The sequence below is a fragment of the Talpa europaea genome (assembly GCF_964194135.1).
Source record: "Talpa europaea genome assembly, chromosome: 1".
Taxonomy (NCBI): domain Eukaryota; kingdom Metazoa; phylum Chordata; class Mammalia; order Eulipotyphla; family Talpidae; genus Talpa; species Talpa europaea.
The window spans coordinates 38,827,275-38,850,830 of NC_140073.1; the positions used below are offsets into that span (position 1 = coordinate 38,827,275).

At 36.5% G+C, this 23,556-nt stretch overlaps 1 protein-coding gene across 7 annotated transcripts in view; it reads right to left on the reverse strand.

Moving 5' to 3' along the window:
- The window catches only part of SOX6 (SRY-box transcription factor 6), a 306,844-nt gene that overhangs the window by 29,167 nt on the left and 254,121 nt on the right, over positions 1-23,556 (reverse strand). For all 7 annotated transcript variants that reach the window (XM_084254042.1, XM_084254038.1, XM_084254044.1 and 4 more), the window contains one exon: positions 7,240-7,348. In XM_084254042.1, coding sequence (XP_084110168.1) covers positions 7,240-7,348 — 109 coding nt within the window. The remainder of the gene's footprint in view (positions 1-7,239; positions 7,349-23,556) is intronic.

Below are 23,556 nucleotides of genomic sequence, written 5' to 3' on the forward strand. Positions count from 1 at the left end.
AAGAAAAAAAAAAAAGACAGGCAGTCAGTAGGGGAGAGCTTTGTGGTTAACAACTTTCTGGAACAAGTTAGAAACACAGTCATCAGAACTTGAAAAAAAAGGAAAGAGCCAACAAGCACACATGTACCAAAAAAAAAAAAATAGTTTATCTCAAATCCAATTCTAATCTTAAACAGAGAAAATTTAAATATTATTCCAAATTGGCCTGATGATTCTGAAATCCCACCAAAAGGTGGGCTGAGTTCTACAGCTTGTTGGTAGGAAGTTAAGTGGCTTTTGCTGCCAAGAGAGAAGGATTCTGGGACAGGGAACTAGACAAGGCTGGATACCTCAAAGATACAGACTTCTATTGGGCAAATATTAAATCAGAAAATCAACTGGCAATTAATAAAAGGAGTATCTTGATACACTATGTTCTATCAAATCTTTAAAAAATAACTACAGTCCAAACACAGCAGATAGACCTTTCTCTCCCATAGTTCATTCTAATGTACTGGTTTACATGAAGACATATACAACTGAGGATGCATGGACTGACTTCACAGTCCCACTGGAAACATAAGATGGTGGTTCTTTATTGGGTCTAATTTTCATAACAGATAATGTTAATCTTTTGTCATCCAGTTGCTGTAGCAAACTGGGGAAGTACTTCTGTGTGATTGATTCATTAATGGAATAGACAAGCATTTCTTCCCCAAGGTAAAGTATATTAAATCAGAAAACTAAGGAGTGTGTGTGCGTGTGTGTGAGAGAGTGTGTGTGTGTGCATGTGTGTGTTGATTACATACACTGCCATTGGCACCTCTTTGGAGAAGGCAGTCCAATGGGAAACCAGCTATTGAGCAGGGCTAGATTTCTCACCAAAGGGAGGCTTGATCTTTGATTGGGCTTTCTAGTTTAAGTAACTCTGAGAAGCAGGTTGAGTTCACTTTATGGAGTATCAGGGGATAGAGTTATACAAGAATCTTGATATTTCACTCTCTTGCCCCATTCAGGATTATCCATCACATGGAGAGTTCAATGGAAATTGTTTTCTACCAACATTAAAAGTTATTTGGGAGCTTTTAAGAGACAGCGAATATATTTCTTTAAGAGAACTTTATTTGCTTGTTTAAGAGAGCTGCACTTTATATATAGTGCTGATATAAACTGGTGCACAGGATCCTCTAAAACTGTTTATATCCACAGTAAAATACATTTTTGTGATACTCATACAACAGAGTTAGTCCAGAGCCAAAGGGCTTTGTGAACTCTGCTTATCTCCCCGCTTATGTGGCTGTTACTCAGTTATGTCCTGGGCCTCCCTGTCTACCCAGCGTGGTCTCAGACTCCAGTTTCCTGGTTCCACAGAGATGTCTTTACTTACTCACTTCTCTAAGATGCCTGAAAATTCTGTTTTAGGCAGTCTTGGAAGGCCAGACCCATAAGCCCACAGCCCAGCTCCTGTTAGTGCCTCCTCTGAGTTACCTGAGGCTTTCTTTTTTAATATGTACAATTACTCATCTTTTAAAACTTTTTTTTTCAATTCTCCATCTTTTTCCTGGCATGTATAGTCTAGTACTTTGGTAACTTCTTGTGCAAAGACATCTCATCCCTGGCATATTTCTCTGACAATTTCACTATGTAAAAGATGGTATGGTCCCTAACTGATACTTGTTACAGTCTAGTTGACTTAATGGTGAATGATTTCAATTACATACCAGCTAAATAAGAGTTAAAAAACAGTCAACTAGAAATCACCCAGACCAACTTTCTCACTTATGGATGGGGAATTTTAGGCAAAGAAAATGATTTGCTTGTGATGGAACAACTAGAATTTCAATCTCATAGTCCTTCAGCAAATGTCTGAAGTTGTGTCATGTGAAAAAATGGTAGGTTTCATTTTGTTGGAAATAATGTCAGATTAGACTTTACTGGGTCAGAAGTCAGGCTAGAACCAATGGATAGAAGTCACAAGGAAGCAGAGACACATTTTGAGTATAAGTAACAAAGAAAATTAGAATTCTAAAAATTAGAATTGAAATATGCTTCTCAAGCAGGCAGTTGTCTATCGTTGGACTATTAGACACATTAGAACAGAAAAAAGAGATGATCACTTGTCAGAGATGAGAAGAGGTTCCTTAGCTGGAATTATAAGTATGATGACCTCTCTCCTTTATTTCAATTCTGAGGATCTAAGTGTTGCAATGTGCAGCACTAATTCTGGTGGGCCTGAACTAATAATGACCTTACATTCCAACGCATAAGCAGTTACAGCACTTAAATCCCACCCCAACTATACTACAGCTTGCCTCTTGCTGCCTTGAATGAGCTGTGAATCATCAAGTCAATCTTCCTTTTCCACCAAGAGTAACGATCTAGGGAAAGGAAGGGAAATGAGAAAAGCTTAAAAGATTTCCCAGAGTGTGGATCAAGGTGTAAGCAGGAGTTTTTAAAGAGAACATTCATATTAAGTGGTGCATTTGTAAGGAAAAGCAGAAAGTTGCAGTTTTTGTTACTTGTCTATAAACAGAGAGCTTAAGTAGACAATAAGAAAGCTATCCTGAGATAGAAAACTTAGAAGCAATCAGAAGTTCGGGGGGAAAAAAAGGAAAAGAAAAAAAATAAGCTTTCAGAAGAGTTAAGGCCATTTTGGCTGAGATCCAATTCACAAATTCAGTACAAATCTATAAAACCCTTCTAAGCAAATCTGAGAATCTGAGAGGAACAGTTCTAAAAGGGGCTATTTTTGAGTACCTATCAATTTCCATTCAAATCAATGTGAGTTTCTAATACATGGAGGACTGCATGCCATTGTAGTTCTAGTCCAGGGTCCAAAAGTCTGACTAATGATAATCACTTTCAGAGCTCAATCACTGTCACTACTTGTCAGATTTCATATTTCACTGTTTCCATATCAAAATGACGTTTTGAGAGTAGGACACAATAATTGAATTTGAGAATTAAAAGAAATGTTAAAACATGCTTTCTTACCCAAAGTATTTTACAAAACAGAGAAAAGAAAAAGTATTCCCTTAGAGGTCCCAGGTTTGTGAGAGAAGAAACAGAATGGAAAGAATATTAAAAAGAAACCAAGCCACAGCGATGACTGCTGAAGGAAGAGAAAAAAAGAAGAGGGCACTCATCTCTAAAAGGTAACTGGGGAATGCTACTGGAGACATAGTCTCATTAATAAAAAGAAAAGATCAGGGATTTGAAAACTTCACTCGTCAAGTGGCACAAATATACTAAAATATTGTTCTACTCTTCTCTGAAAAAATCTAAATGGAAGAAACTGGAAAAAAGTACCTTTCTTATTAAAAAAAAAAACCACCCTGATTTTTATGAAGACTCTAATAAGAATCTTGCATTTGAAAGGGACCTTAGAGATAGTAGAATCCAACATACCTCTTTGAAAAGATAAAGATACTTAATCCCAGAGGTGTGAGTCACTTGCTTGCTGTCATTTAGCAAAAGAACTTTAATCCAAATTTCCCAGGCCGGAGTCCTTTCTATTATACTTTGCAACCTTGAAATTAGGAGATTGGGGATAAGAATTGTACTCTTGCCTAGGAGAACTAGGAGAGGGAAAATGCCATATGAAATGTCCATGGAGAGTTAAGCAGTTGTTTGTCATGCTTAATACATGGTGACAGACTCAACAAATTGAGTCCTCTCTTCCTTTCATGTCCTACATAGGAGTTAACAAATTTTGTGTACTCAATACATATTAAGCCTTCAACTGCTTCGAAGTGCAACAAGACCTTAAACATATTTCTAAAGCCCCCAGCACCAACGAATTTGTAGTTTTATAAATATCATGGTGAACAAGAAATGCTGTCTTGTCACATTCAAGCCAAATAACAGCTGGACTTTAAAAATAAAATTTTGAAGGCATTTGCCTTTTATATTTTTAATTTCTGTTTTCCTGGATTATGGTTTTGTCATTTGATTTTGATGAGTGGTTAATATACATGCACAGCTGCCTCTTTTGGTGACCTTTCCCTTGCTGCCTCCATGCTCAGAGCTACGAAGCAGGTCTATAAGTTGCTTACTAAGTGATATTGGCATTTTCATGACTGGCAGACATTTTCCTGGGTGGCCTGGCCTCATCTCCTAGGCTGATTTTTTTAAGTCATTTCAGAAGCCACAGGAGGGTAGACTGGAAGTAAAAGGAGGGCAAAGCCCCTTAAAATTGCTGTTGTGCATTATTCACAATAGCCAAGACATGGAAACAACCTGAATGTTCGACACCAATGGATGAATGGATAAAGAGATAATCTATTCAATGGAAATATTATTTGGGCATATAAAAATTTTGCCATTTGCAACCATATGGATAGAGCTCAAAGGCATTGTGCTAAGTAAAATAAGTCAGAGAAAGAAATACTATATGATCTCCTTAAATGTGGAATCTAAAAAGGAGAACTCATAGAAACAGAGAGTAGAATGGTGGTTACCAGGGACAGCTGTGTTTGCATTTCATTTATAATCAGTCTTCCTTTACTAGACTTTAAACTCCAAGGGCCAGGAGAATATTTATTTTGCTTCCCCTGGTTTATCCAGTGTCTAATTCAGATACTGACACACAGTAGGCGCTCAAGAAATATTTGCTAGTTAGTTTGTTTAGACCGCAGACCAACTGTAAAGTCTTCACAGTAAAGTTCTTCACCGAAGGAGTGAATACAATTTCAAATTATTTTTTATTTCAGTAGAGTATTTTGTCATCTTACCATTAAGGGAAATATGAAAGCACCAAGTAGAGAAAGTATTATGTGTACCTATTATCTATTCTGACTTTAATATGAACTGTAACTCCAGCAGGCTTTGCAATCAGCTCACACTTGAGCAGATGCCAGGAAATAGCCTGAAGTCAGCAGAAGGCCGCTACCCATCCCAGCCGTCCTCACAAAGTCACTGGCTTCTGTCGGTTTTAGAGCAGGTAACTTGACTCCATTCATGAACTCACAGTCCCCCAAAAGCACATGAGGTCTCAATGGCAACTCTGGGCAAGCTTCTGAAGGAAGGCTTTCACACGCTCCTTAAGCTCCTGGGCCACTATAACCCTTCTACTATTACACTCATCAGGCATTGCTGCTATGTGTGACAGAGAAACACGAGCGCTGGTAGATGGCATGACTTGCTATATTTAGGGGAAAGGAAATGGGCCATACTGAAGAAGGTCACAGGAGTTTGTTCAGAAAAATGAAGGCACCACAGATTTGTCCATGTACACAGGGGCTACAACACAGTCCTTAAGAACTTGGGTTCTGGAACCAGCCTGCCTGGGATCAACTCTCAACTGTACTCTTGCTAGCTATGTAACCTGTCACAAGTTATTTAATGGCTCTCAGCCTTCATTTTATTATCTGTAAAATGGAAAAAAAAATACCTTCTTTACAAAGTTGTTTAAATTGTTGAAATGAAAAAAAAAATGGGTGTAAAAAACTTAGTATATTCTCTGGCACAGAAGTGCTTGATATATGTTTGTCCACAGAACAAAGTAACCAGGAAATTAGTTTTACTTCAGATACTCTGGATACTAAATGGAATTTCCAAAGATATTTCTATACAATATGTTTTTCTACAGTTAAGCTTTTTTATATTTTCCTTTTGCAATGGCTAATAACTATGAACATGGCTTTTAACTTTCCAAGCACATTATATCATTAACCACATTATTAGCATTTCTGGGAGGCAAGTGACTGTTTTATAGCCACTATATAGTTAAGAAACCAAATGAAGAAGGATGAGAGACAGATTAAGAAAACCCAACTAATACAAGGATAAGGTGTAACTTGTAGTCTGTGGGGAAAATGAAGAGACTGAATACTCCACAGCGATGAGACATTGCATTTCATGGTTTATGGTCAAAGTTTTAGATACTCTACAGTACAGTCTTCCAACAAAATTGAGATGGGTGAGGTCTGCATGATGGACTCTCTAGGCCAAAGTACCTCCATCCTCACCAGTGGAAAAACCAGTACTTCTAAGGGCCTGTACAAATATCACTGTCAATATGTCCTCTGCACACATTCTTCATGTGTATAGAGTATATTTCTGGTTTTGAGTCTTATCCCTCCCTGATTCCTTCTCTGTCTCCCTCTAGCTCTTTCTCTCTCCTCCCTTCTCCTCCTTTCCTTCCTCCTGCTCCTGTCCCAATAAGAATATATTTTAACACCTTGTTCTCGGCACAATCATTAAGCATTAGTCTCTTGCATCAGTATGAAAATTCTGCCTTTTGGAAACTCTCTGAAGTGCTTCCTAGTGGCTGATACGCCCATCTCTTACTGCTCGTGCCTGGGTTTTCTGAACTGCCCAAGCAATCATTAGAACCCAGGAGCAGTTCAGATGCTGCTATGAAATGTCTTCATGTGTTTTCAAGGATTTAGAGTTCTGGAAGAAAATCTGCCAGCGAAAGGGATAATAGTAAGATTTTCCCCTCCAGCAAAAGAAGGACCTTAGCTGGGACCCAACATGGGTGAAGTATTGTGTTACTCTGAAGAGAACAAATTAATCTTCCCTGACTGGTGGGAGGGATTCTGCCAAAGGAACAGCTAACGGGAAAACCAGTCCCTACTCTGTGATGACACAGTAAATAACCAGGCAACATTACTACTGAAGTGCTGACCTAACTCATAAATTGTACCCAGCCTCTGGGGAGCAATTTCTGCTGATTTGCTGCTTGTGCATTTAAAACAAACAAACAAAAAGGGAAGAGGAGCAGACAGGCATTGATAGTGCTGTGGGTAAACACACTGAGAGTGAAGTTGGTCTTTCAAAAGACTTCAGTAATGGTAAGTGCCCAGACACAGCCTGGGCCTTGCCCAAGAAATCATTAATTTTATGCTAAATCTGCTGTAAACCATAATTTAATCCCCCAAATGGTGTGATCTAAGAATCACTTGAAGTTTTAAAAATATGCCCTTTTGTATGTTTGTCCTTCTTGAACAAGAATGCAGTGAGGTGGGTAAAACAGAGAATTTTGTTGTTCATCAGAATGCACAGGGATTTTTTAATTTTAAAACTTAGAAATGGGGTCTTGAAGTACGTATACTGCTATGTGTTCAGGAACATAGGATTTAGCTGCTTCTCAAAGTCCTTAACCATAGTTTATAATGAAGACTAACATTTCCTGTACTTTGCAAAGAAAATCAATCTGATGGTTCTTAAAAAAGACCATAAAGATTCTATATCTAACTCAGACACAGCTTCAAAACACACAGTGAGGCAGAAAAGAGGCACAGAAAGGCCACTCACCCTCTGCATCTTCTGGCCGAGTAAGGTCGATGACACCTGGGCCCAGCTTTCCATCTTCACTTGATTTTCCTGTTAACTGGGGCCCCAAATTCTCAAAGCGTGTTCTTTCCTACAGAAAAGAATAAACAGAGGCTTATTCTAGCTTCCAAAGTAGCCATTTCTTCCTCCCAGCTTCTGTGGTGCATAATGGGCAAAACTTAAATTCAGACATCATTTGTGACCAACTAGGGCTCAGAAAATCTTTCAGGAAGATTCTGCTGAAGCCCTATTGTGGGCACTGACAGTGCTGACAGCACCTAAACCACAGCATCTGTAAGGAAAAGAAACCCGTGACACAAACCTGCCAGGGCTTCTGCCTGTTGGATTTGATCCAGTCATCTAAGTGTCATACAACTGAGAAGTTTTAACCAAATGTGCAAACATAGAAAGGTAGTTGCCATTAAAATATATTGCCAACTTTAACGGGAGAAGAGTTTTCCCATTTAGAGATCACGATTTGCATTGTTATTCCTGGGAAAACACGTCAGAATTTTATGCAAGAGGATTTCACAAACAAGTATTTCAAAGCAGGAAGGCTATAGGATGGCATTGATATTATTATTTTGCCTAAAAGTTTCCACTGTAACTTTCTGGGAAGTGAAAAGGTAAAAATTACGTCTAGCCAGCCATCAAATCAGGAAAGTTAAGTACCCCTGCTGATATAGGAGGGAAACCCAAAGATATTTGACTTATTCACCAGTTCTTCTAGGAGCAGGAGTCTGAATCATCCCCATGAACTCTCCCTCCGCAGCTCAGGATCAGTAGCAGAAGGCCCACTGACCATCATTAATAAGTGTTCTTGTCTGCAGAAACACATAGCCTGTCTCCTTCTTGACTCCTTGCTACTCTCCAGACTCAAACTTGGCTTTGTATTGTGCCTATGAATGAATGAAACCTTGTTGTTCATTACTATGAAACAATATTAAATGTCATGTCAGCTTGAATTTACAGACATGAAATAGCAGCTTCCAGCTTCGGGAATGGTTTCTGCATGTTATACTTAATGCATTATGCAGCAGCAGAGTGCTGATTGCTGTTCAGTCTATTGTTCAATGACCTAGTTCTGTACTGAGCATGTTCGGCATTAGATGGAAATACTCTCAGTGTTCTCTTCTGTAAGATGTTTAGAAACTTGGAAATATTCTTAAAGAGCAAACATACAATTACTTGATAGAGGCTGTGTCTCATTTGTACAGTCTCACTACATTTGTGCTTTCCAATATGATTATTTTTGAATATCATTATATTTCTATAATTAATTCCCATCAGTCAAATTGTGCAGGAAGTCTTCTAGTTCCCCTTCATCATGGAATATGTTGAAATCGTGTTGGAAGAAAATACAGCATAAACCTTGCTTTAATCTAGCACCATTCTATGAAAGATTTGCAACAAAATTATAATCATGAATTCCCCTGACTGGGTAATACCAAATAGTTACCATAATGGTATGTGAGGAAACCTCTGAAATATGACACTTATAAAAAACAGAATGGAAATAAAAAGCAAATTAGGTATGGTTCCCCAATATCGTCTTATGTGAAAACACTGCTGCACGAGAACAAATTAACCCAGATGCAGGCCACAACATTGAAAAGCAACCACAAGCCATGTGGGAGTTTCACACATGGGGCGGGGTTGTGGGGGGGACAGCTGCTTTTAATCAAACAATTTCTATTTTTGAGTAGCACTTTTGGTTGTCATGATGTAAAGAAAAGGAATTAAAGTGAAGATGAGTAGTACAGGGAAAGCAAAATATTCAACCTTTGTTTTATCACATTGTTTCGCCTTTCAAATATTTGCATGTGAATGCATTCCCTATGTTAAATGCAAAAGGAGTTTTGATGTGACACCTGCAATCTTCTTGGAAGAGCAACCTTTAACTGTATTTTCATGGGGGGAAAAACAACTTTCTCTGAAAATCAACAGACCGTGTTACCTATCAATATGCATATTTCAAGTATCTTTCTAGTCATTCATTCTCTTTGATTTTACCGGAAAATATTCTCAGTAAAAAAAAAAAAAAAAGTTCCTGAAAGAATATCAATATTTTGACAAGGAAGGAGAAGAGGGAAAATTACATGCCATGGTTTGTAAAATCCTAAGACAACAAAGCTTACATGATGATAATATCTTTTCTTTTATAAAAGATGAAGTGCACTCACAATTCAGTAGTATCAGCTTGTTTTTAATCATAACAAAAAACATTCAGAACATTCAACAACACATTCACAGTGTCTTTGAAGTCATACATTTTTTTGACTTCATTGAAAAAAAATCCTTCTGCAGAGATACTTTCCTTATAAAATATCAATATTTTGACAGAGTAGAAGTCAGGGAAGAATATCCTACGAAACACTTGCTAAATAGGCAGAAATAAATCCAAGGATATAAATTGTTTTGGGTAGTACATTTTGGATTTGGTAATATGAAGCACTTGTGTTTGAGATTAAAGATGGACCCTGCAAAATCATGCCCTTTCATATGAATTTTCTACCTAGTCTCCCAGAAGATTTCCTTCTTCTCTTCAAAGAATAGCTCAGAATATTTATTTCCCAGCCACATAACCATAAGATAAGAGGGCCTGATGTCTACAAGTCAGATCTGGGCAGCTGAGCTAAGCAAAGATTTTACCAGTGAGGTTCAACACGGGCTGCATAAACACAGGATGTGGACAGGGGCTTAAAGAGAAGTTCAAAGACACTTTAGTTCCAAAAGATTTCAACTTCTGGCCATTGAGTGTCAACGGGTATGCCCCTGTATGTAACAAATACAGACTGTGGGTGGTGGCAAGGTCTTAACTCAAAATGTTTCCACTTACTTGAGCTAGCTCTTCCAAAATACATAGCTCCCAAGTAAGATATATTGGAACAAAATATCTCAACCATAGCCTGATCTCAACACCCCCTTCAAGAAAATTTCCCCATCTACATGTTGACAGTGAAATGTTTATTTTACATGCAGTGATGTGATCAGATGCTTTAACTCATGCGATTGTCAGTCACAAACATGCAGGCAACATAAAAGTTATTGAACACAATTAAAGTCAACTCTGCTGTGGTATAGCACTGTTGGCTCTCTAAGTGCTTTGAAATGATGATGTATGAGGTAGATGTTGCATATTAAATAAAGATATTTAAATGATAAAGCCCCCTTTAGTGAGAGCTGATGAATGTTAAATGTTACAAGCCACAAGACGGTGGCATCCATCATCTTCACATATTATCGGAGTCAATGATGGGGCAGCCTCACTGGTGACAGATAGACTGCTGCATTATTATCCCTTATTTCCAGAGTCACTGAACAAACCATTCAACTCCTCAGGCATTATTTTTAACTTTGCATTGAATTAGCAACTTTTTCCTCCCTACCATGGCAAGATGGATTGATCTTTGTCTTTGCATCAGTGGAGAGAGAGAATGGATTTGAGGTAACTAAAGGAGAAGAGGTTTGTTTTCATCTAGGGGGAAAAAAAATCAACTTCCTCTTACTGGCAACAAATGTAAAATTGTGATATGGGGAAAGAACAGCAATGAAACAGTAAGCACACAATAATGGCTTTTCTTTGCACTTAGATAAAAGCTGAATTTTTGATGTGCACAGTATATTTTAATAAAATTTTATATACTATGTTTTATACACTTATTGGCTATTCCATAATAATGTGTGTGCTAACAGTAAAATTGCTCTTAAATTTATGTGTGTTATTTATATGTTCCCACGTAACAATGCTTTTTGTTGTAAAAAATATTCTGTTTATTAATGTAACTTTACAACCACTGCATCCAAGATCCGTGGTAAATTAATGACATTTTTATTATTTTATAGTGTCATTAAATTTTTACTGATCACTCCATCAAACAGAGGCAGTAAAGACCATAATGTAAACTGGGACACTTAGATCAGGCAGCAGGAAGACATTCCATATAGTCTGAAGAAAACTGCTAGCAATAAATGATATTTATACCATCTTTAAGCATGTGAGAATACTTGGATAAGTTTGGCAAAACTGTTTCAGTAGTAGAGTGGATTGTGTACTTAAATAACAGTTTGCTTGCAGTGAGACAAGTCTTTTTCAAACCATATGCAAGATGACTGACTGCAGCCATCTCCCGAAAAACAGCACATGAAATGTAATGATGTACTGGGCACCTTCCCTTCTGGGTTACCAAAACTGACCAGCCTATACCATGTCACAGATTATTTCAACACGATCCCCTTTCCACACACTGACGTGGAAAATGGTACCTACTGAGAGAGGTTTTTTGTTTGTTGCTTTACTAACAAATATATTTCATTTGACAGGTATTCACGACTGGACAATGATGTGATGTATTTTATTCCAATAGTCTAAATGAGAGGTATTTTACCAATCTTTAGTCAAAGCCTTTTTCTAAAGAATGTCTGTCACCGAACATACACCCAAGGGGTCATTAGCCATATTTCAGTTTAAACGTGTAAAAAAAAAAATCTCCTGTTACTTTCACACATAAAATACGTTGTAACATTATTATTAGGTTACTCTACACTGGCTCTCAAATATTCCACTTATAGGATATTTGTGTATGCATTTTATACAAATACATACACATTTTATATAGATATATGATAGTAAATAGAAATTTCTATGCTCATGTAATCACAAATTTAAAACGACCCATCTCCTAAGTGGAATTTTGGCATGAATCTTTTTAAGTAACTAAGAATTTTGTTGTTATATCTCATAATACACATTTAAATATTAAAGAGTTTAAAACATCTTTCAAATGTGTAATAACAAGGAATTTTGCAGGAAAAGTTAATACTACAGCGCCACCAGTCATGTATCTGTGTATTCCTGAAGCACAGTTTTCTTTTTTTTTTTTTAATGTTTTCAATTTTATTAGGTTTTTTTTTTCTTTTTAAGAGGCATGTTTTATTTATTTATTTGTTTGTTTGTTTGTTTGTTTTGTTTATACATGCACTGGGTACAGTCAGAAGCGCGGGAGGGTGAGAGAATTCACCAGAGCCAGAGCGGGGAGCAGAGCAGGCAGAAGACCGAAATACACTGCTGAGGGGAGCAGCGGGCGGCAGGAGAGGTCTGCGCGCCATGCGGGACCCTCCTCCGGTGGCCGGGGAGCAGCTGGGGATCGAACCAGCGCCGCAGAGGCTGTGGGCAGCTTTGCAGCCCAGTGCTCAACCACTGCACCACCGGGGAGGCCCCTGAAGCACAATTTTCTAAGAGAAATAACAAATATATGCATTATGAATGGGAATTCTCTCCAAAGTGATACGATATTCTGAAATATTATCTATCCTTAAAGTTTCAACATCTCAGTTACTGAGCACAACCCAAAAGAAGTCTTGTTCCATCTTAGCTGTGAGCATTAGTGTCTCTCCAGTCCAGGAAAATACTTTCCTAAACTAAAAATGAAGATTTTCCCGCAAAAGCAGCTGTCCCCTTACCTAACTTCCCTTCCTCTCCTCTGTTCATGCCAACACTTACTGGTCAGTACTATTTGTCTCACTGTTTTTCTTGCCCTCCTATGCTGTTCCCCATTCAGGTTGGCTGATTCTTTCACAAAGCCTCTTGCAATGGCCCCTTCCCTCCATTCCTTTCTGTCAAGTCACCACTAATGCCCTGCACTCCTAGGTCACCTCAGCAGCCTCCTTTCTGGTCTGCATCATCTGTGACACTGCCCTCCCAGTCTTTCATACTCCTCACAGGGATCTATTTCATGTCATAGACTTAAAACTTTCCGTGGCTTACTGTTTTTTATTGCATTTCATTAATTCTTCTACTTTGCTTTCATACTCCCAGGTCTTTTTAAATTTGATTTCCTTCAACTCTCCCATTGTATGTCTTCTGCTCAGAGTAGACAGTAATTTGAGTTTCCATAATAATTTCATGCTCATGCCTGCTTCCTCTTCCTTGTGGCTGCTAGAGTATTGTTCCCTTCTTCTTTGCCATGTCCTAGTCATATTGAAAAGCCCAAGTTGTCCATCTGACTACCTTATGATACACAGACATGCTTAGTTCCCTATAAAATTAGCCCCTATCCATTCACTGTGTTAAAGAATTGAAATCAACAAGCAACTACAAACCAGAGACACACTATGGGGGGGCAGGGAGCGGAGGGATTGGGGTCAAAATAAAGGGGGTGCAATTGTATGGGGAATATAAAAAAATAAATCTTAAAAAAAAAGAAAAAAAAAGAATAGAACTTAGGTCTGTATGCACCCCCCAGATTCCATCAATATCAACAAATGATCTTTCAAGCCCGGGATTGCCTCTACTCTCTTTCTATATATCTAATTCAGAATCCAGTATTAGTGTCCATAAATACTTGCAGATTGTTACAAGGCCATATATTTTATTTACCCACTTAAGTAAAAAACACCCTTTATAAGAGAGCTCCAATAGTAGCAAAAGCTACTAATTTTCCAATATTTCAAGTTTGTGAAAGATGTTTCTGCTCAGCATTCCATGCAGAATTGGTGACAATTCTGGGCAGTAATAATCAAAACACAAAAATACAGAAAAATATCTTAAATATTTTATGAAAGAGAGAAGTAAGCAATTTTAGAACATAATAGAAGAATACAATTTGATTATATAACATTATGAAAAAGAGGTTCTGAATCTAACTTGAACTTCTGCAGCTTAACACTTGTTTGTATCTTTGTAATTTCTACAAAACATTGGCAAAAAAGAATACAACCCACCACAGATGCTTCGCTTAAAAAACAGAACACATTTTCAAAAAAAAAAAAATCAGCAGGTCAATGTTCAGCATAATGTTGAAAGAGAGTGTGTGTCCTAACTCTGGAAGACTTGCTCTAATTCCTTGCTTTGAACATATCTTGCCATGATGTGGTTTTCAAGAAATCCTACTTAAGCACACATTTGGTTTCCTTTTTAACAAGTTCTAACACCTTATAAGCCTTCATATTATATCCTTTGTTATGCATTTAGTAATTTATTGAAGGATCAAAAATGTAAGCTTTACACTAGAAACTACATCAATTTTAAAAAGATGATTCTCTTTTGGAAGGAGTATTGTGGAGCCCCTGGGAGTTAGGTTCACAATGCTATTTTGATGACCCCAGACTTTATTGAGTCTCATTATTAAAGAGTATTTTGTCAGCTAAAACTATTAATTTGTCTAGCTTTTAATGTTCCTTTAATACAAAAACTGTGCTATGAACTCATGAATTAGTTAAGGCCTAAGTTTTCCAACCGCGTTTGCTGCCATAGCATAAATACACCCACGGGGTTAAAGCAGGAGAGATTGTCACTTTCTGATCATATACAATGTGCAAAGTTCTTTCCAAAGCATATCCTTTAACTCTCAAACCAATACTACAAGAAAAATTTTATTATTGCTATCAGTATTACAAGAGAAGAAGGTGAGGCTAAAAAGGATTTTTTATATTTTATTTAAGTCACTTAACCAAAATTTAGATAGGTATTTGTGCTGAGGTGAATTCAGAATCATAACTCTACAACTTAATTACCATGTGATTTCTCTGAGCCTGTTCTTCATTTGTAAAATGGATCAGCAAATGCTCGTGCTGTAGGTTTGTGATGATTAAATAAGAGATTATATGTGTGAGTGTTTTGCAAAAATAAAGCAACTCATAAAATACCCATTTCTGTTAAAGATACTATTTAGTGTTTGCTAAATATTTCAAAGCTAAATACTTATGAAGATTGTGTCCTGATCTAAAGTCCAATCTCTAGTCTCCTATATCAACAACAGGGACTCCAAAACGAAAGCTGCTTTTCTTTTTGTTGTGGCTGCTAAGCATCTCAGAAATAAACTTAAATCTCAACTTAAGTAACCATGGAGTTGCCTGAATCCTGCTATTCTCTATCTGTAAGTCCTCAAATGTTGCCTATCACTTGTATGAGGAGAACCAAACCTCTCTGTACAATTTGTATAACCTTTTATGATCTGATTCCTATTTCCCTCATTAGCTTCCTTCCCGTTTGTATCCCCTCTTCCAATAAGATTGACTTTCTTGGAGTTTCCTTTAAAAGTGATGGTATTTTAGGTCCTTGTGTATTTTTCATATACCATTCCTCTTTTCTAGAATGCCTTTCCTTTGCTGATGACATATAATTAGTCCTTCCTAAATTTAAGTATTTCTTCTGCACAAAATCCTTTGTTAGCTGCCTTCTATCCTCTCCAGGCAGAAGTTATCACCCCTCTTTTGTTCTGCCACTATGCCATGTTTATGCAAATATGTAGTACAATTATTGGTTTACAGATCTATTTACATGTCTCCCCTACTTACTCTGTAAGATGCAGTGTCCATGTCTTATTATCTTTACATCATAAATGCCTTTTATTTCCTCGCAGTTTTGGCACATGCTAGATACCTTCATGGCTAAATCTTGATAATCTGATAAAATTATTTCCTCTTTTTTATCTTAATTTAGTTTTAAGTGAAAGTAAATGGCCAAATCTTTTTTGAAAGTGAGATATAGATGATTAAAAGGTAGGTAAATACAAAGGAAAATATTTAAGTTGAATGATGGAGTAGTTCCTGGTCAGGGTTGGCCTAGTACTGAGATACAGGAAGTCTACCTAGTTATTATTATTTCAAAGGACTCAGCAAAAAGAATCTTTCCTAGAGTCTTGACCACAACCACCACTCAAATATTCTTATGTATTCAGTGCTTCGCAAACCATCATTAGCATTCACTCTTTGAATTATGTTATTCTTTCGTGAAAGGAAAACAGAACAAAGTATGTAAATTTCAGAGAAATTTAGAACATCCAGAGAAACAATACCTCTAGAAAAGCTAAGGATGAGACCATATAAACAGAGACATAAAGCATTTGATCAAGGGATTCCATATTTACTGTAATCTCAAAGAAAATAATTTTACAAGAGTTTGGAAATACCCAGTCTTAGATGTTTACATATATCTTTGTACATCATGTTTATGCAATGAACTGTGTCCTCTTAAATTCCTATGCTGAAGCTCTAACCCAAGTACCTTAAAATGTGATTGTGTTGAAGACAAGGCCTTTAAAGATGTGATTAAGTTAAAATCAGACCTTGAGTATGGGCCCTAATCCAACCTACTGGTGTCCTTAAAAAAAAAAAAAAAAAAAAAAAAGGATGCAATTGGGTCATATGGGGAAGCATCTGGGATGTGTTCTCACAGAGGAAAAAATGCGAGAGGACACGGAGAAGTTTGCAAGGCAAGGAGAAAGACTCAGTAGACACCAATCCTACTAGCACCTTAATCTTTGAATTCTAGTCTTCAGAGTTGTGAGAGAAAAATATTCTACTGTTTAAGTCACCAAGTCTGTGGTATTTTGTTGTGGAAGCTCTGGAAAACTAACACAATGGCCAACTTCTTTCTCTTGTGTTATGAAACAGCCTCTTACCCCTATCAAAAAAATATCAAATAATAAAGCAATACATTTTAGATAGGAGGCCCTATTCATCTCCAAAACAGTTGTCTGAAAGCTTGCCATTAGAATATAGTAATAGGCCCTCCCTGGTGGTGCAAAGGGTTAAGCACTGCACTATGAAGCAATCCAAAGCCTCTGCGGACAAGTTCAATTCCTGGCCAGCCAAGGAGCAACTCACATGGCGAAGCAGACCTCTCCTGTCTCACCCACTGCTCCCCTCAGCAGTGTATTTCAGTTAGTCTGCCTGTTATGTTCCCCACTCTGTCTCTGGTGAGTCCACTCACCCCCTGCATCTCTGGCCTGTGCCCCAGCTCTTGTATGCATAAATAAATAAATCTTTAAAAAAAAAACCAAAAAAAACAAACAAACAAACAAAAAGAATATAGTAATGGTTCATCTGTGGACAACTCTGTCTATCTATCTGTCTATCTATCTGTCTGTCTGTCTGTCTGTCTACCTACCTATCTATCTATATATGATTCATTAAAAGAGAAAGCTCTTTCAAGGGAAGGAAGACTTGTAATTCTGAAGAAAATTTTTCAGAAGACTCACTTGAGGTATGACATAGAATCAATAAAGACTGACATAGTTGTTTAGATCATCTTTTAGGATGTTGATACATGTTGATGGATTCCAAGCTCGTTGGGGGAGGGAAAGTGTCTCCTGATCCTTTCCATTTCCAACTAGAACTGAGCCCTGTAAAAACCCAAAAGAAACTCATGCCTGCTGAAGGCTGAAATGAATGAATGTCTGCAGAGCTTCTTGTGGGTATGTTTTATGGAGTTTTCAAAAACATTTTCAAAAGATGTACAACAAGTCAACAAGTTTCCCTCAAGATTTGAAAAGTATACCAAACTATGCAAGTTTTCTCTCCACATCACTGGCAAGGATAATATCCTGTATATCTCTTATAATATACACTTAGACTTTTGTCACTAACCCTCAGAAGATAAATGATAAACCAGCATTAACTCTGAAAGTATGAGACTGTCTTAGACTTGGGAGTCACTAAGTTAAATTAGTTTCATCGGGATTATAGTGCTTACTGAACCCCTTTAACCAAATGCTTTTCGTCTCATTCATATGGTTTTAATATGGCTTTAACCAATTGTAAGGTTATTTATAAGTTTGCAACTCCCAACTAGAGTTATAAAGTGTTCAGATTTAAGCAAATCCAGTTGTGTGACAGCCCAACGCCTACTTATATGTGGTTTCAAACTTTCTATTCATGTACAGAGGCATGATGTATATTTGTTCCTGAATATTCCCTGATTAACTATTTGTTTCAGTAATAAGGTCACCAAAAGTTTCATTATAAAATTATTTGAATGCCTATTAAAACTGATTATGATTTTAAAAACTAGAGAATCCTATCTCCACTTAGCCTCAAATATAATTTTGTTATTCTAACATTTGTCATATGAACAAAGAATGTCAGTCATAATAAAATTAATGACCAGTTAAGCAAATGTCTTTGCCTAAAAAGTAATCTTGGGAATTCTATTTGTTTAAAAGCTAGGTACTTGATTTCAGATAACTATTTAATTTACAATGTGTACTTTTAAATGATTCTGGAAACACAGGTGCAGTTTATTCAAGTTGAAGACATCAAAGCTACATAAACCAAGAATTAATAGTTTCTTCAAAAAATATACCTTCCATTTAAATTTTAACTAGAAAACTGAAAAATTTGAGATTTTTTTCTTAGAAACATAAATACAAAAAAGGAAAAAAATGTGAGGTATTGCCACCATGCATTTAGTTTTAATTTATGAGATCTATAAATATCACATTTCCTAAGAGATTTTCCTATAATTTAAAGAAATATGTGTGCTACAAAAATAACATATATCTTTAAAAAAAAAAAAAAAACAGGGGGCATGAGAAAGTTTTAGAGAAAATGTAAAGGTCTCTTCATTCAGAGAACACAGAGACCAAGGAGACTAGGATACTTACCTAAAGTCTGCATTCTGCAGTGACAGATCCAGAATATGCCTATTAGCCTCCAGATTCTGTCCCATGCTCCTTCACTGAACTACTCTGCATCATATGTGCTCTTGATAAACTACGCTGGTCCCTGGTTACTTCAGCTGGAAAGTAGGAACTGATCTCCATGGCTTTTTCCCTGCACTACCACAGGCACTAGACTAGTAAAATCACTTTTCCAAGTCATATGAAGTTCTGAGCAGTTATTCATATTCTTAAGGAAATCACTCAAAGATAATTCATTTGTCAAGGAAGCCTATCAAACTATGACCACACTTAACCAAAAAACATTTATTTGCTACTTCAGAAACTTCATAATCACCACAGGTAAATGTGACAGAAGGGAAGGGACAGAAAGGCAGGGGAAGGCAAAGGAGAGGTGGGCAAAATCAGAAGAAAACATTTTCATCTGAATTTGGCGTAAACACGCCACTATGTCCCGAGTTTGGCATTCATCACGGTGACACTAGCACAGAATACATCCCCTTTCGTCTGAAAGCAAAGTAACATAAATGCAAAAATTATCCCTAAGAAGAGGACCTGTCTTCAAAAAAAGACATCAAGATTGTGTATATTCTACTACTATTATTATCTTTCTAGGAAACGGCAGTCAAGGGAAAATCACAAATCACTTTACAAATGAAAAATAAAAACTCAAGACTGTCTTTAAGTAAAATTAAAAATTAGAAATTGTTTTCATTTCATGAAAATTAAAAAATCATTTTAAAACTGAAATTTTAAGTTTTAAAAATCATTTTAAAACTAGGACCCACTTCAAAATAGTACTCCAGCATGGCACCATTACAAAGGACAAAAGACAGTGTCCAACTGTGGTGATATGTGTTAATTGCATGGTTTCCCAAAGATGTGGGAGAACTGATATCAATTACAGTATAATTACCATTACTTCCAACAGAGTTAACATGTAGTTACCACAAAATAACGTACAATTAACTGGTGTCACATTGCACACCAGACTAAATAAGATACAAATTAAAAATTTCCAAATGTAGCCATAATATTCTTCTATCTTTTAAAAGAACTGAAACAACAACTTTTCTCTGATAATGTCACAGCATTTGCCAGAAATTAATGCAATCATTTCAAAGAGGAAAAAATCAAGACATAAAAGTTGGAATCATTTTTAGCCATATAATGGAAAACGGCATAGGGAGGGTAATGTATCTATCAACCAAAATTTAAATTTAATAACCTACAGCTGTTATAAATAAAATTTGGATTTTTCTCGCATTTCTTTGAGTTGCTAAAAATTAGCAGCTGTATTTTAAAGTCATCAAGAAGTTCTTTTTGACTGACAGCTAATATAATTTCTTATCACAAACCGAACGGGAGCCGTGTCTAGGGATGCTGGAGAGGGCGTAGAAACAAATAGAGGCAGAATTTCTGGTTATATGCAACTTGAAGTGGCAAATCATCTCTCAGTAGCAGCAATTTCTTTATAAGGAGGTGAACTGAAGGGACAAAGAATGCTACAGTTCAGTGTGAAGAAGTAAAATTCTTCCTTGGAATGTCTCAAGTCAGCAACAATAACACAGGATGCCTCCACATGCTGCATTTGAGAGGGGCACGTGTGGGGACACGTACAAGCCAAATGCTCATCTAAGGTTTAATTAGAAGAGAACTGAAAATGGCAGAGTGCAATGCTGTGAAGTTGATGAGAGGACAAAGGGAAAGTGGCTGTATTTAAAATACAGCGACAGTGTATCTGCTATATCCGTTTCAAACATCTGGGATTCCAATTATTTATTGAACTCATGTGTAAGAGTTATTTGGGAATACTGCAAACCATTATAGAACAGGAGCATGCAAACTGCTTTGTAAAATACTTGCAGTATTGAACTCTTGCTAGAATCTTGAACGAATGGGTGGAAAACTGCTATGAGATGATTATCTTTTAGTAAATGTGTGAAAACCACGAAAAGGTTAATATACTAAGAATAAATGTTGTAAACAGCATGCTATTAACATAGCAGCCAATATTTTATTAGGAACTTATGTTTTGCATATTTTTGAAGATTTAGTTAATTTCCTATATCTATTTTGTATCGCAGTGCTTATTTGAGATTAAATGAGGCTAGACATATTTATAAAAGCTGGCACATCTTGTTTGAAGATTACATAAGCATATGCATAGACCCACAAAGCTTTTGGGGCAGTTTGTGTTCTATGTAGTCAATATTTTCCCTTCTTTGAATGTGGAGCTCAGGAACAGATGCATTATTCTTGCACCCAGTTCCATGTTTTACTTTCTTAAATTCATGTCCCTTTTATTAGGCTCTGAGGGCCCCGGAACTGGTTAGGAAGGATGACAACAGAACAATGGGTACATCATTAGGCCGTGTTACTTCCCACATCACTGCTGCATTCCTCTGATTATTGCAGCCTCAAAAAATGTGCTGATCATTGTGTGTGTTAGGCGACACTGAAAACCCTGAGAAGCTAATATCCCAGATAGAGTACATTATGCATATGATGTAAATGAGGTATGTGCTTGCCACATATTGGCCGTTCGTCATCAGAGTCAGCAAACAGGGAGGGTGGGTGCAAATGCTTATTGTTCCTTTCCACTGTGTCCACATATGGAAAAAAAATCACTTGCTTTTCACAGCTGATTTTATTTGACACAAACTTGAAATATTTTCCATTTAAAGTGAATCTGGGTATAGTTTTTAATTTGTTGTTATTTTATCTGGGGGGAAAAGGTTGCCATCTTCACATTCAGAAAATAGACAATGAAAAGCAGTGTATTAGGGGCCCTAACAGTGAGGCTAGAGATAGCGCTTTATTTCTCAAAAACTCAGAAACTGATTTTCAACTTTCTGTTTTAACAATTTAAATATCAAGATAATAATAGCTTTGAAGCTAATTTTTTAATTAATAAATTAGAATTCAGTCTTGCATATCAAATTTGGGAATGCAGCAGTAAAATATTTTTAAATTTGGAATTTCATTTCCTGATCTAAAAAGCAAGTTAAAATGTAGTTTTCAATGCAGTTAAAACACTTTCTGGCAGAATGAAGGATGGTTCTAAGTAGTATATACACATGTTGATTTTCAGTGATGCACACCAGAAACATATTACAATGCAATGCCACTTCAATAAAAAATTAATTAAAAAAATTCTAAATAAAATGAAAGTGACACCTCCAAAAGCTCTCTTACTGAACCATCAATAAACAAGTAGATATTTATTCCTAAAGCTAAGCTAGCTGCTTTCCTTGCCCCTTTCCATCACCTGTCCAGACAAGGACAGACTTGGGAACAGAACAGGCTAGAAGGTAAAAAGATCGTTCATGCAATCCAAAAACTGTCTAGTGAGAGTTAATGTGCAGTCTCAAAGAAAAAAAATAGTTATTCATGTATCAAATAACTTTCCATGTGAACATTATATTTAGCAGGGTTTTGAAATCTCTGAAGAACTTTTAATGGTATTTTCAGAACTTTTAATGAGTTATGAAAAGAAGATCATGAGCATAAAAACTATGCAATGTAACAAAAGTTTTAAGATTACAGCCCTTATTTATTTCTACTGCATATATGTGAAACAAAGGTATAACCTTAAAAAGACTAACTCCTCACTGATTAAATAAAAATTATATTCAAATTTTATTATGATCAAAATTTTAGTTTTCCATAGTTGAAATAACAAAAGAATAGCAAAAAATGTTGCTGAAGGGGCTGGCCAGTTCTCTGGCCTCTATCAGGACTAGCAGATTAAAAGCTGTAACTTACATCATGCTTCAAGTTGTGGACCATGTTCTTTTTGGTAACATAATATGAAAGGTTAGATTATCAGATTGCTCAGAACAAATAAACAAACAAATCTTAATGTAAATATATTTAGGAACTGTTTGGTTTGAAATATTAGTTTTCCCAGGAAAACTACCAATATATTTATAGCACTCCCTCTCTGTACTTCATTTTAAGAATAATTGTCTTTTGTTCTAAACAGCTGTATTCTTTTCCTTCTGGATAAGTGAATCTGACTGCAAACTTCATCTTTCGTACAGTTTCCTACTTGAAGATAAATCACTATTAAGAATTCCCTGAGACATCAACTACAGATAATGTTTCTCTCATTAAGATACTTTTTAAAATTATATGTTTGCAGAAATGATTCTGAAAAACCAGTCTGAACAAAGTCAAGTGCTGTTATCTGACTGTATTGTGGTGAACAGAATATCCATCTACATTTAGCTAATTATTCATCCTCAGCTAATTCTATGAGAATAAAATAAATGTTTCCTATAAAACTCCAGAGACTTTTGGCACAACAGACCTGATTCACTTCAAATAGATTTCACTTCCTTTCTACATCCTCTCCTTCCCACCACCACCCACAAAGATGATAAACAAACAAAAAAAAAATTGTTTTATTTACAGAAAAAAAGGTGATGTCATGCTACTTATTCATGCTATCAGCCAAAGGCAGCTTTGAATCTACCTCATTTTAATAAAACAGGAGGCAGGAGGCACACAGCATACAACCTCCCTACTAAGTGGCAATCAGCAACTCAGTTACCCTGCTCCTCATACAATAAATGACACATTGTAGCCTTGGTGACCACCAGCAGCTTATAAATTATAAAGTCGTTCACACACTTATCTCATTTGTAAAGCACAACCACCCTAATGTTATAGAATATATCAAGGATCACTCAGATGAGAGACTTTCCCATCTCACATAGATAGCAAGAGTCCAAGGTAGGACTAGAAGACAGGTATTTGGATTCAAAATCCCAGTTGAATCTCTTTTAATTTTCTGCACAGCTTAATTTATGTGACGACTCTGTTTTATGTTATAAGTCATGAAATCAGGAAGATCAGCATCCAAACTGGCTTCCAAAGCTTTCTAAGTCAG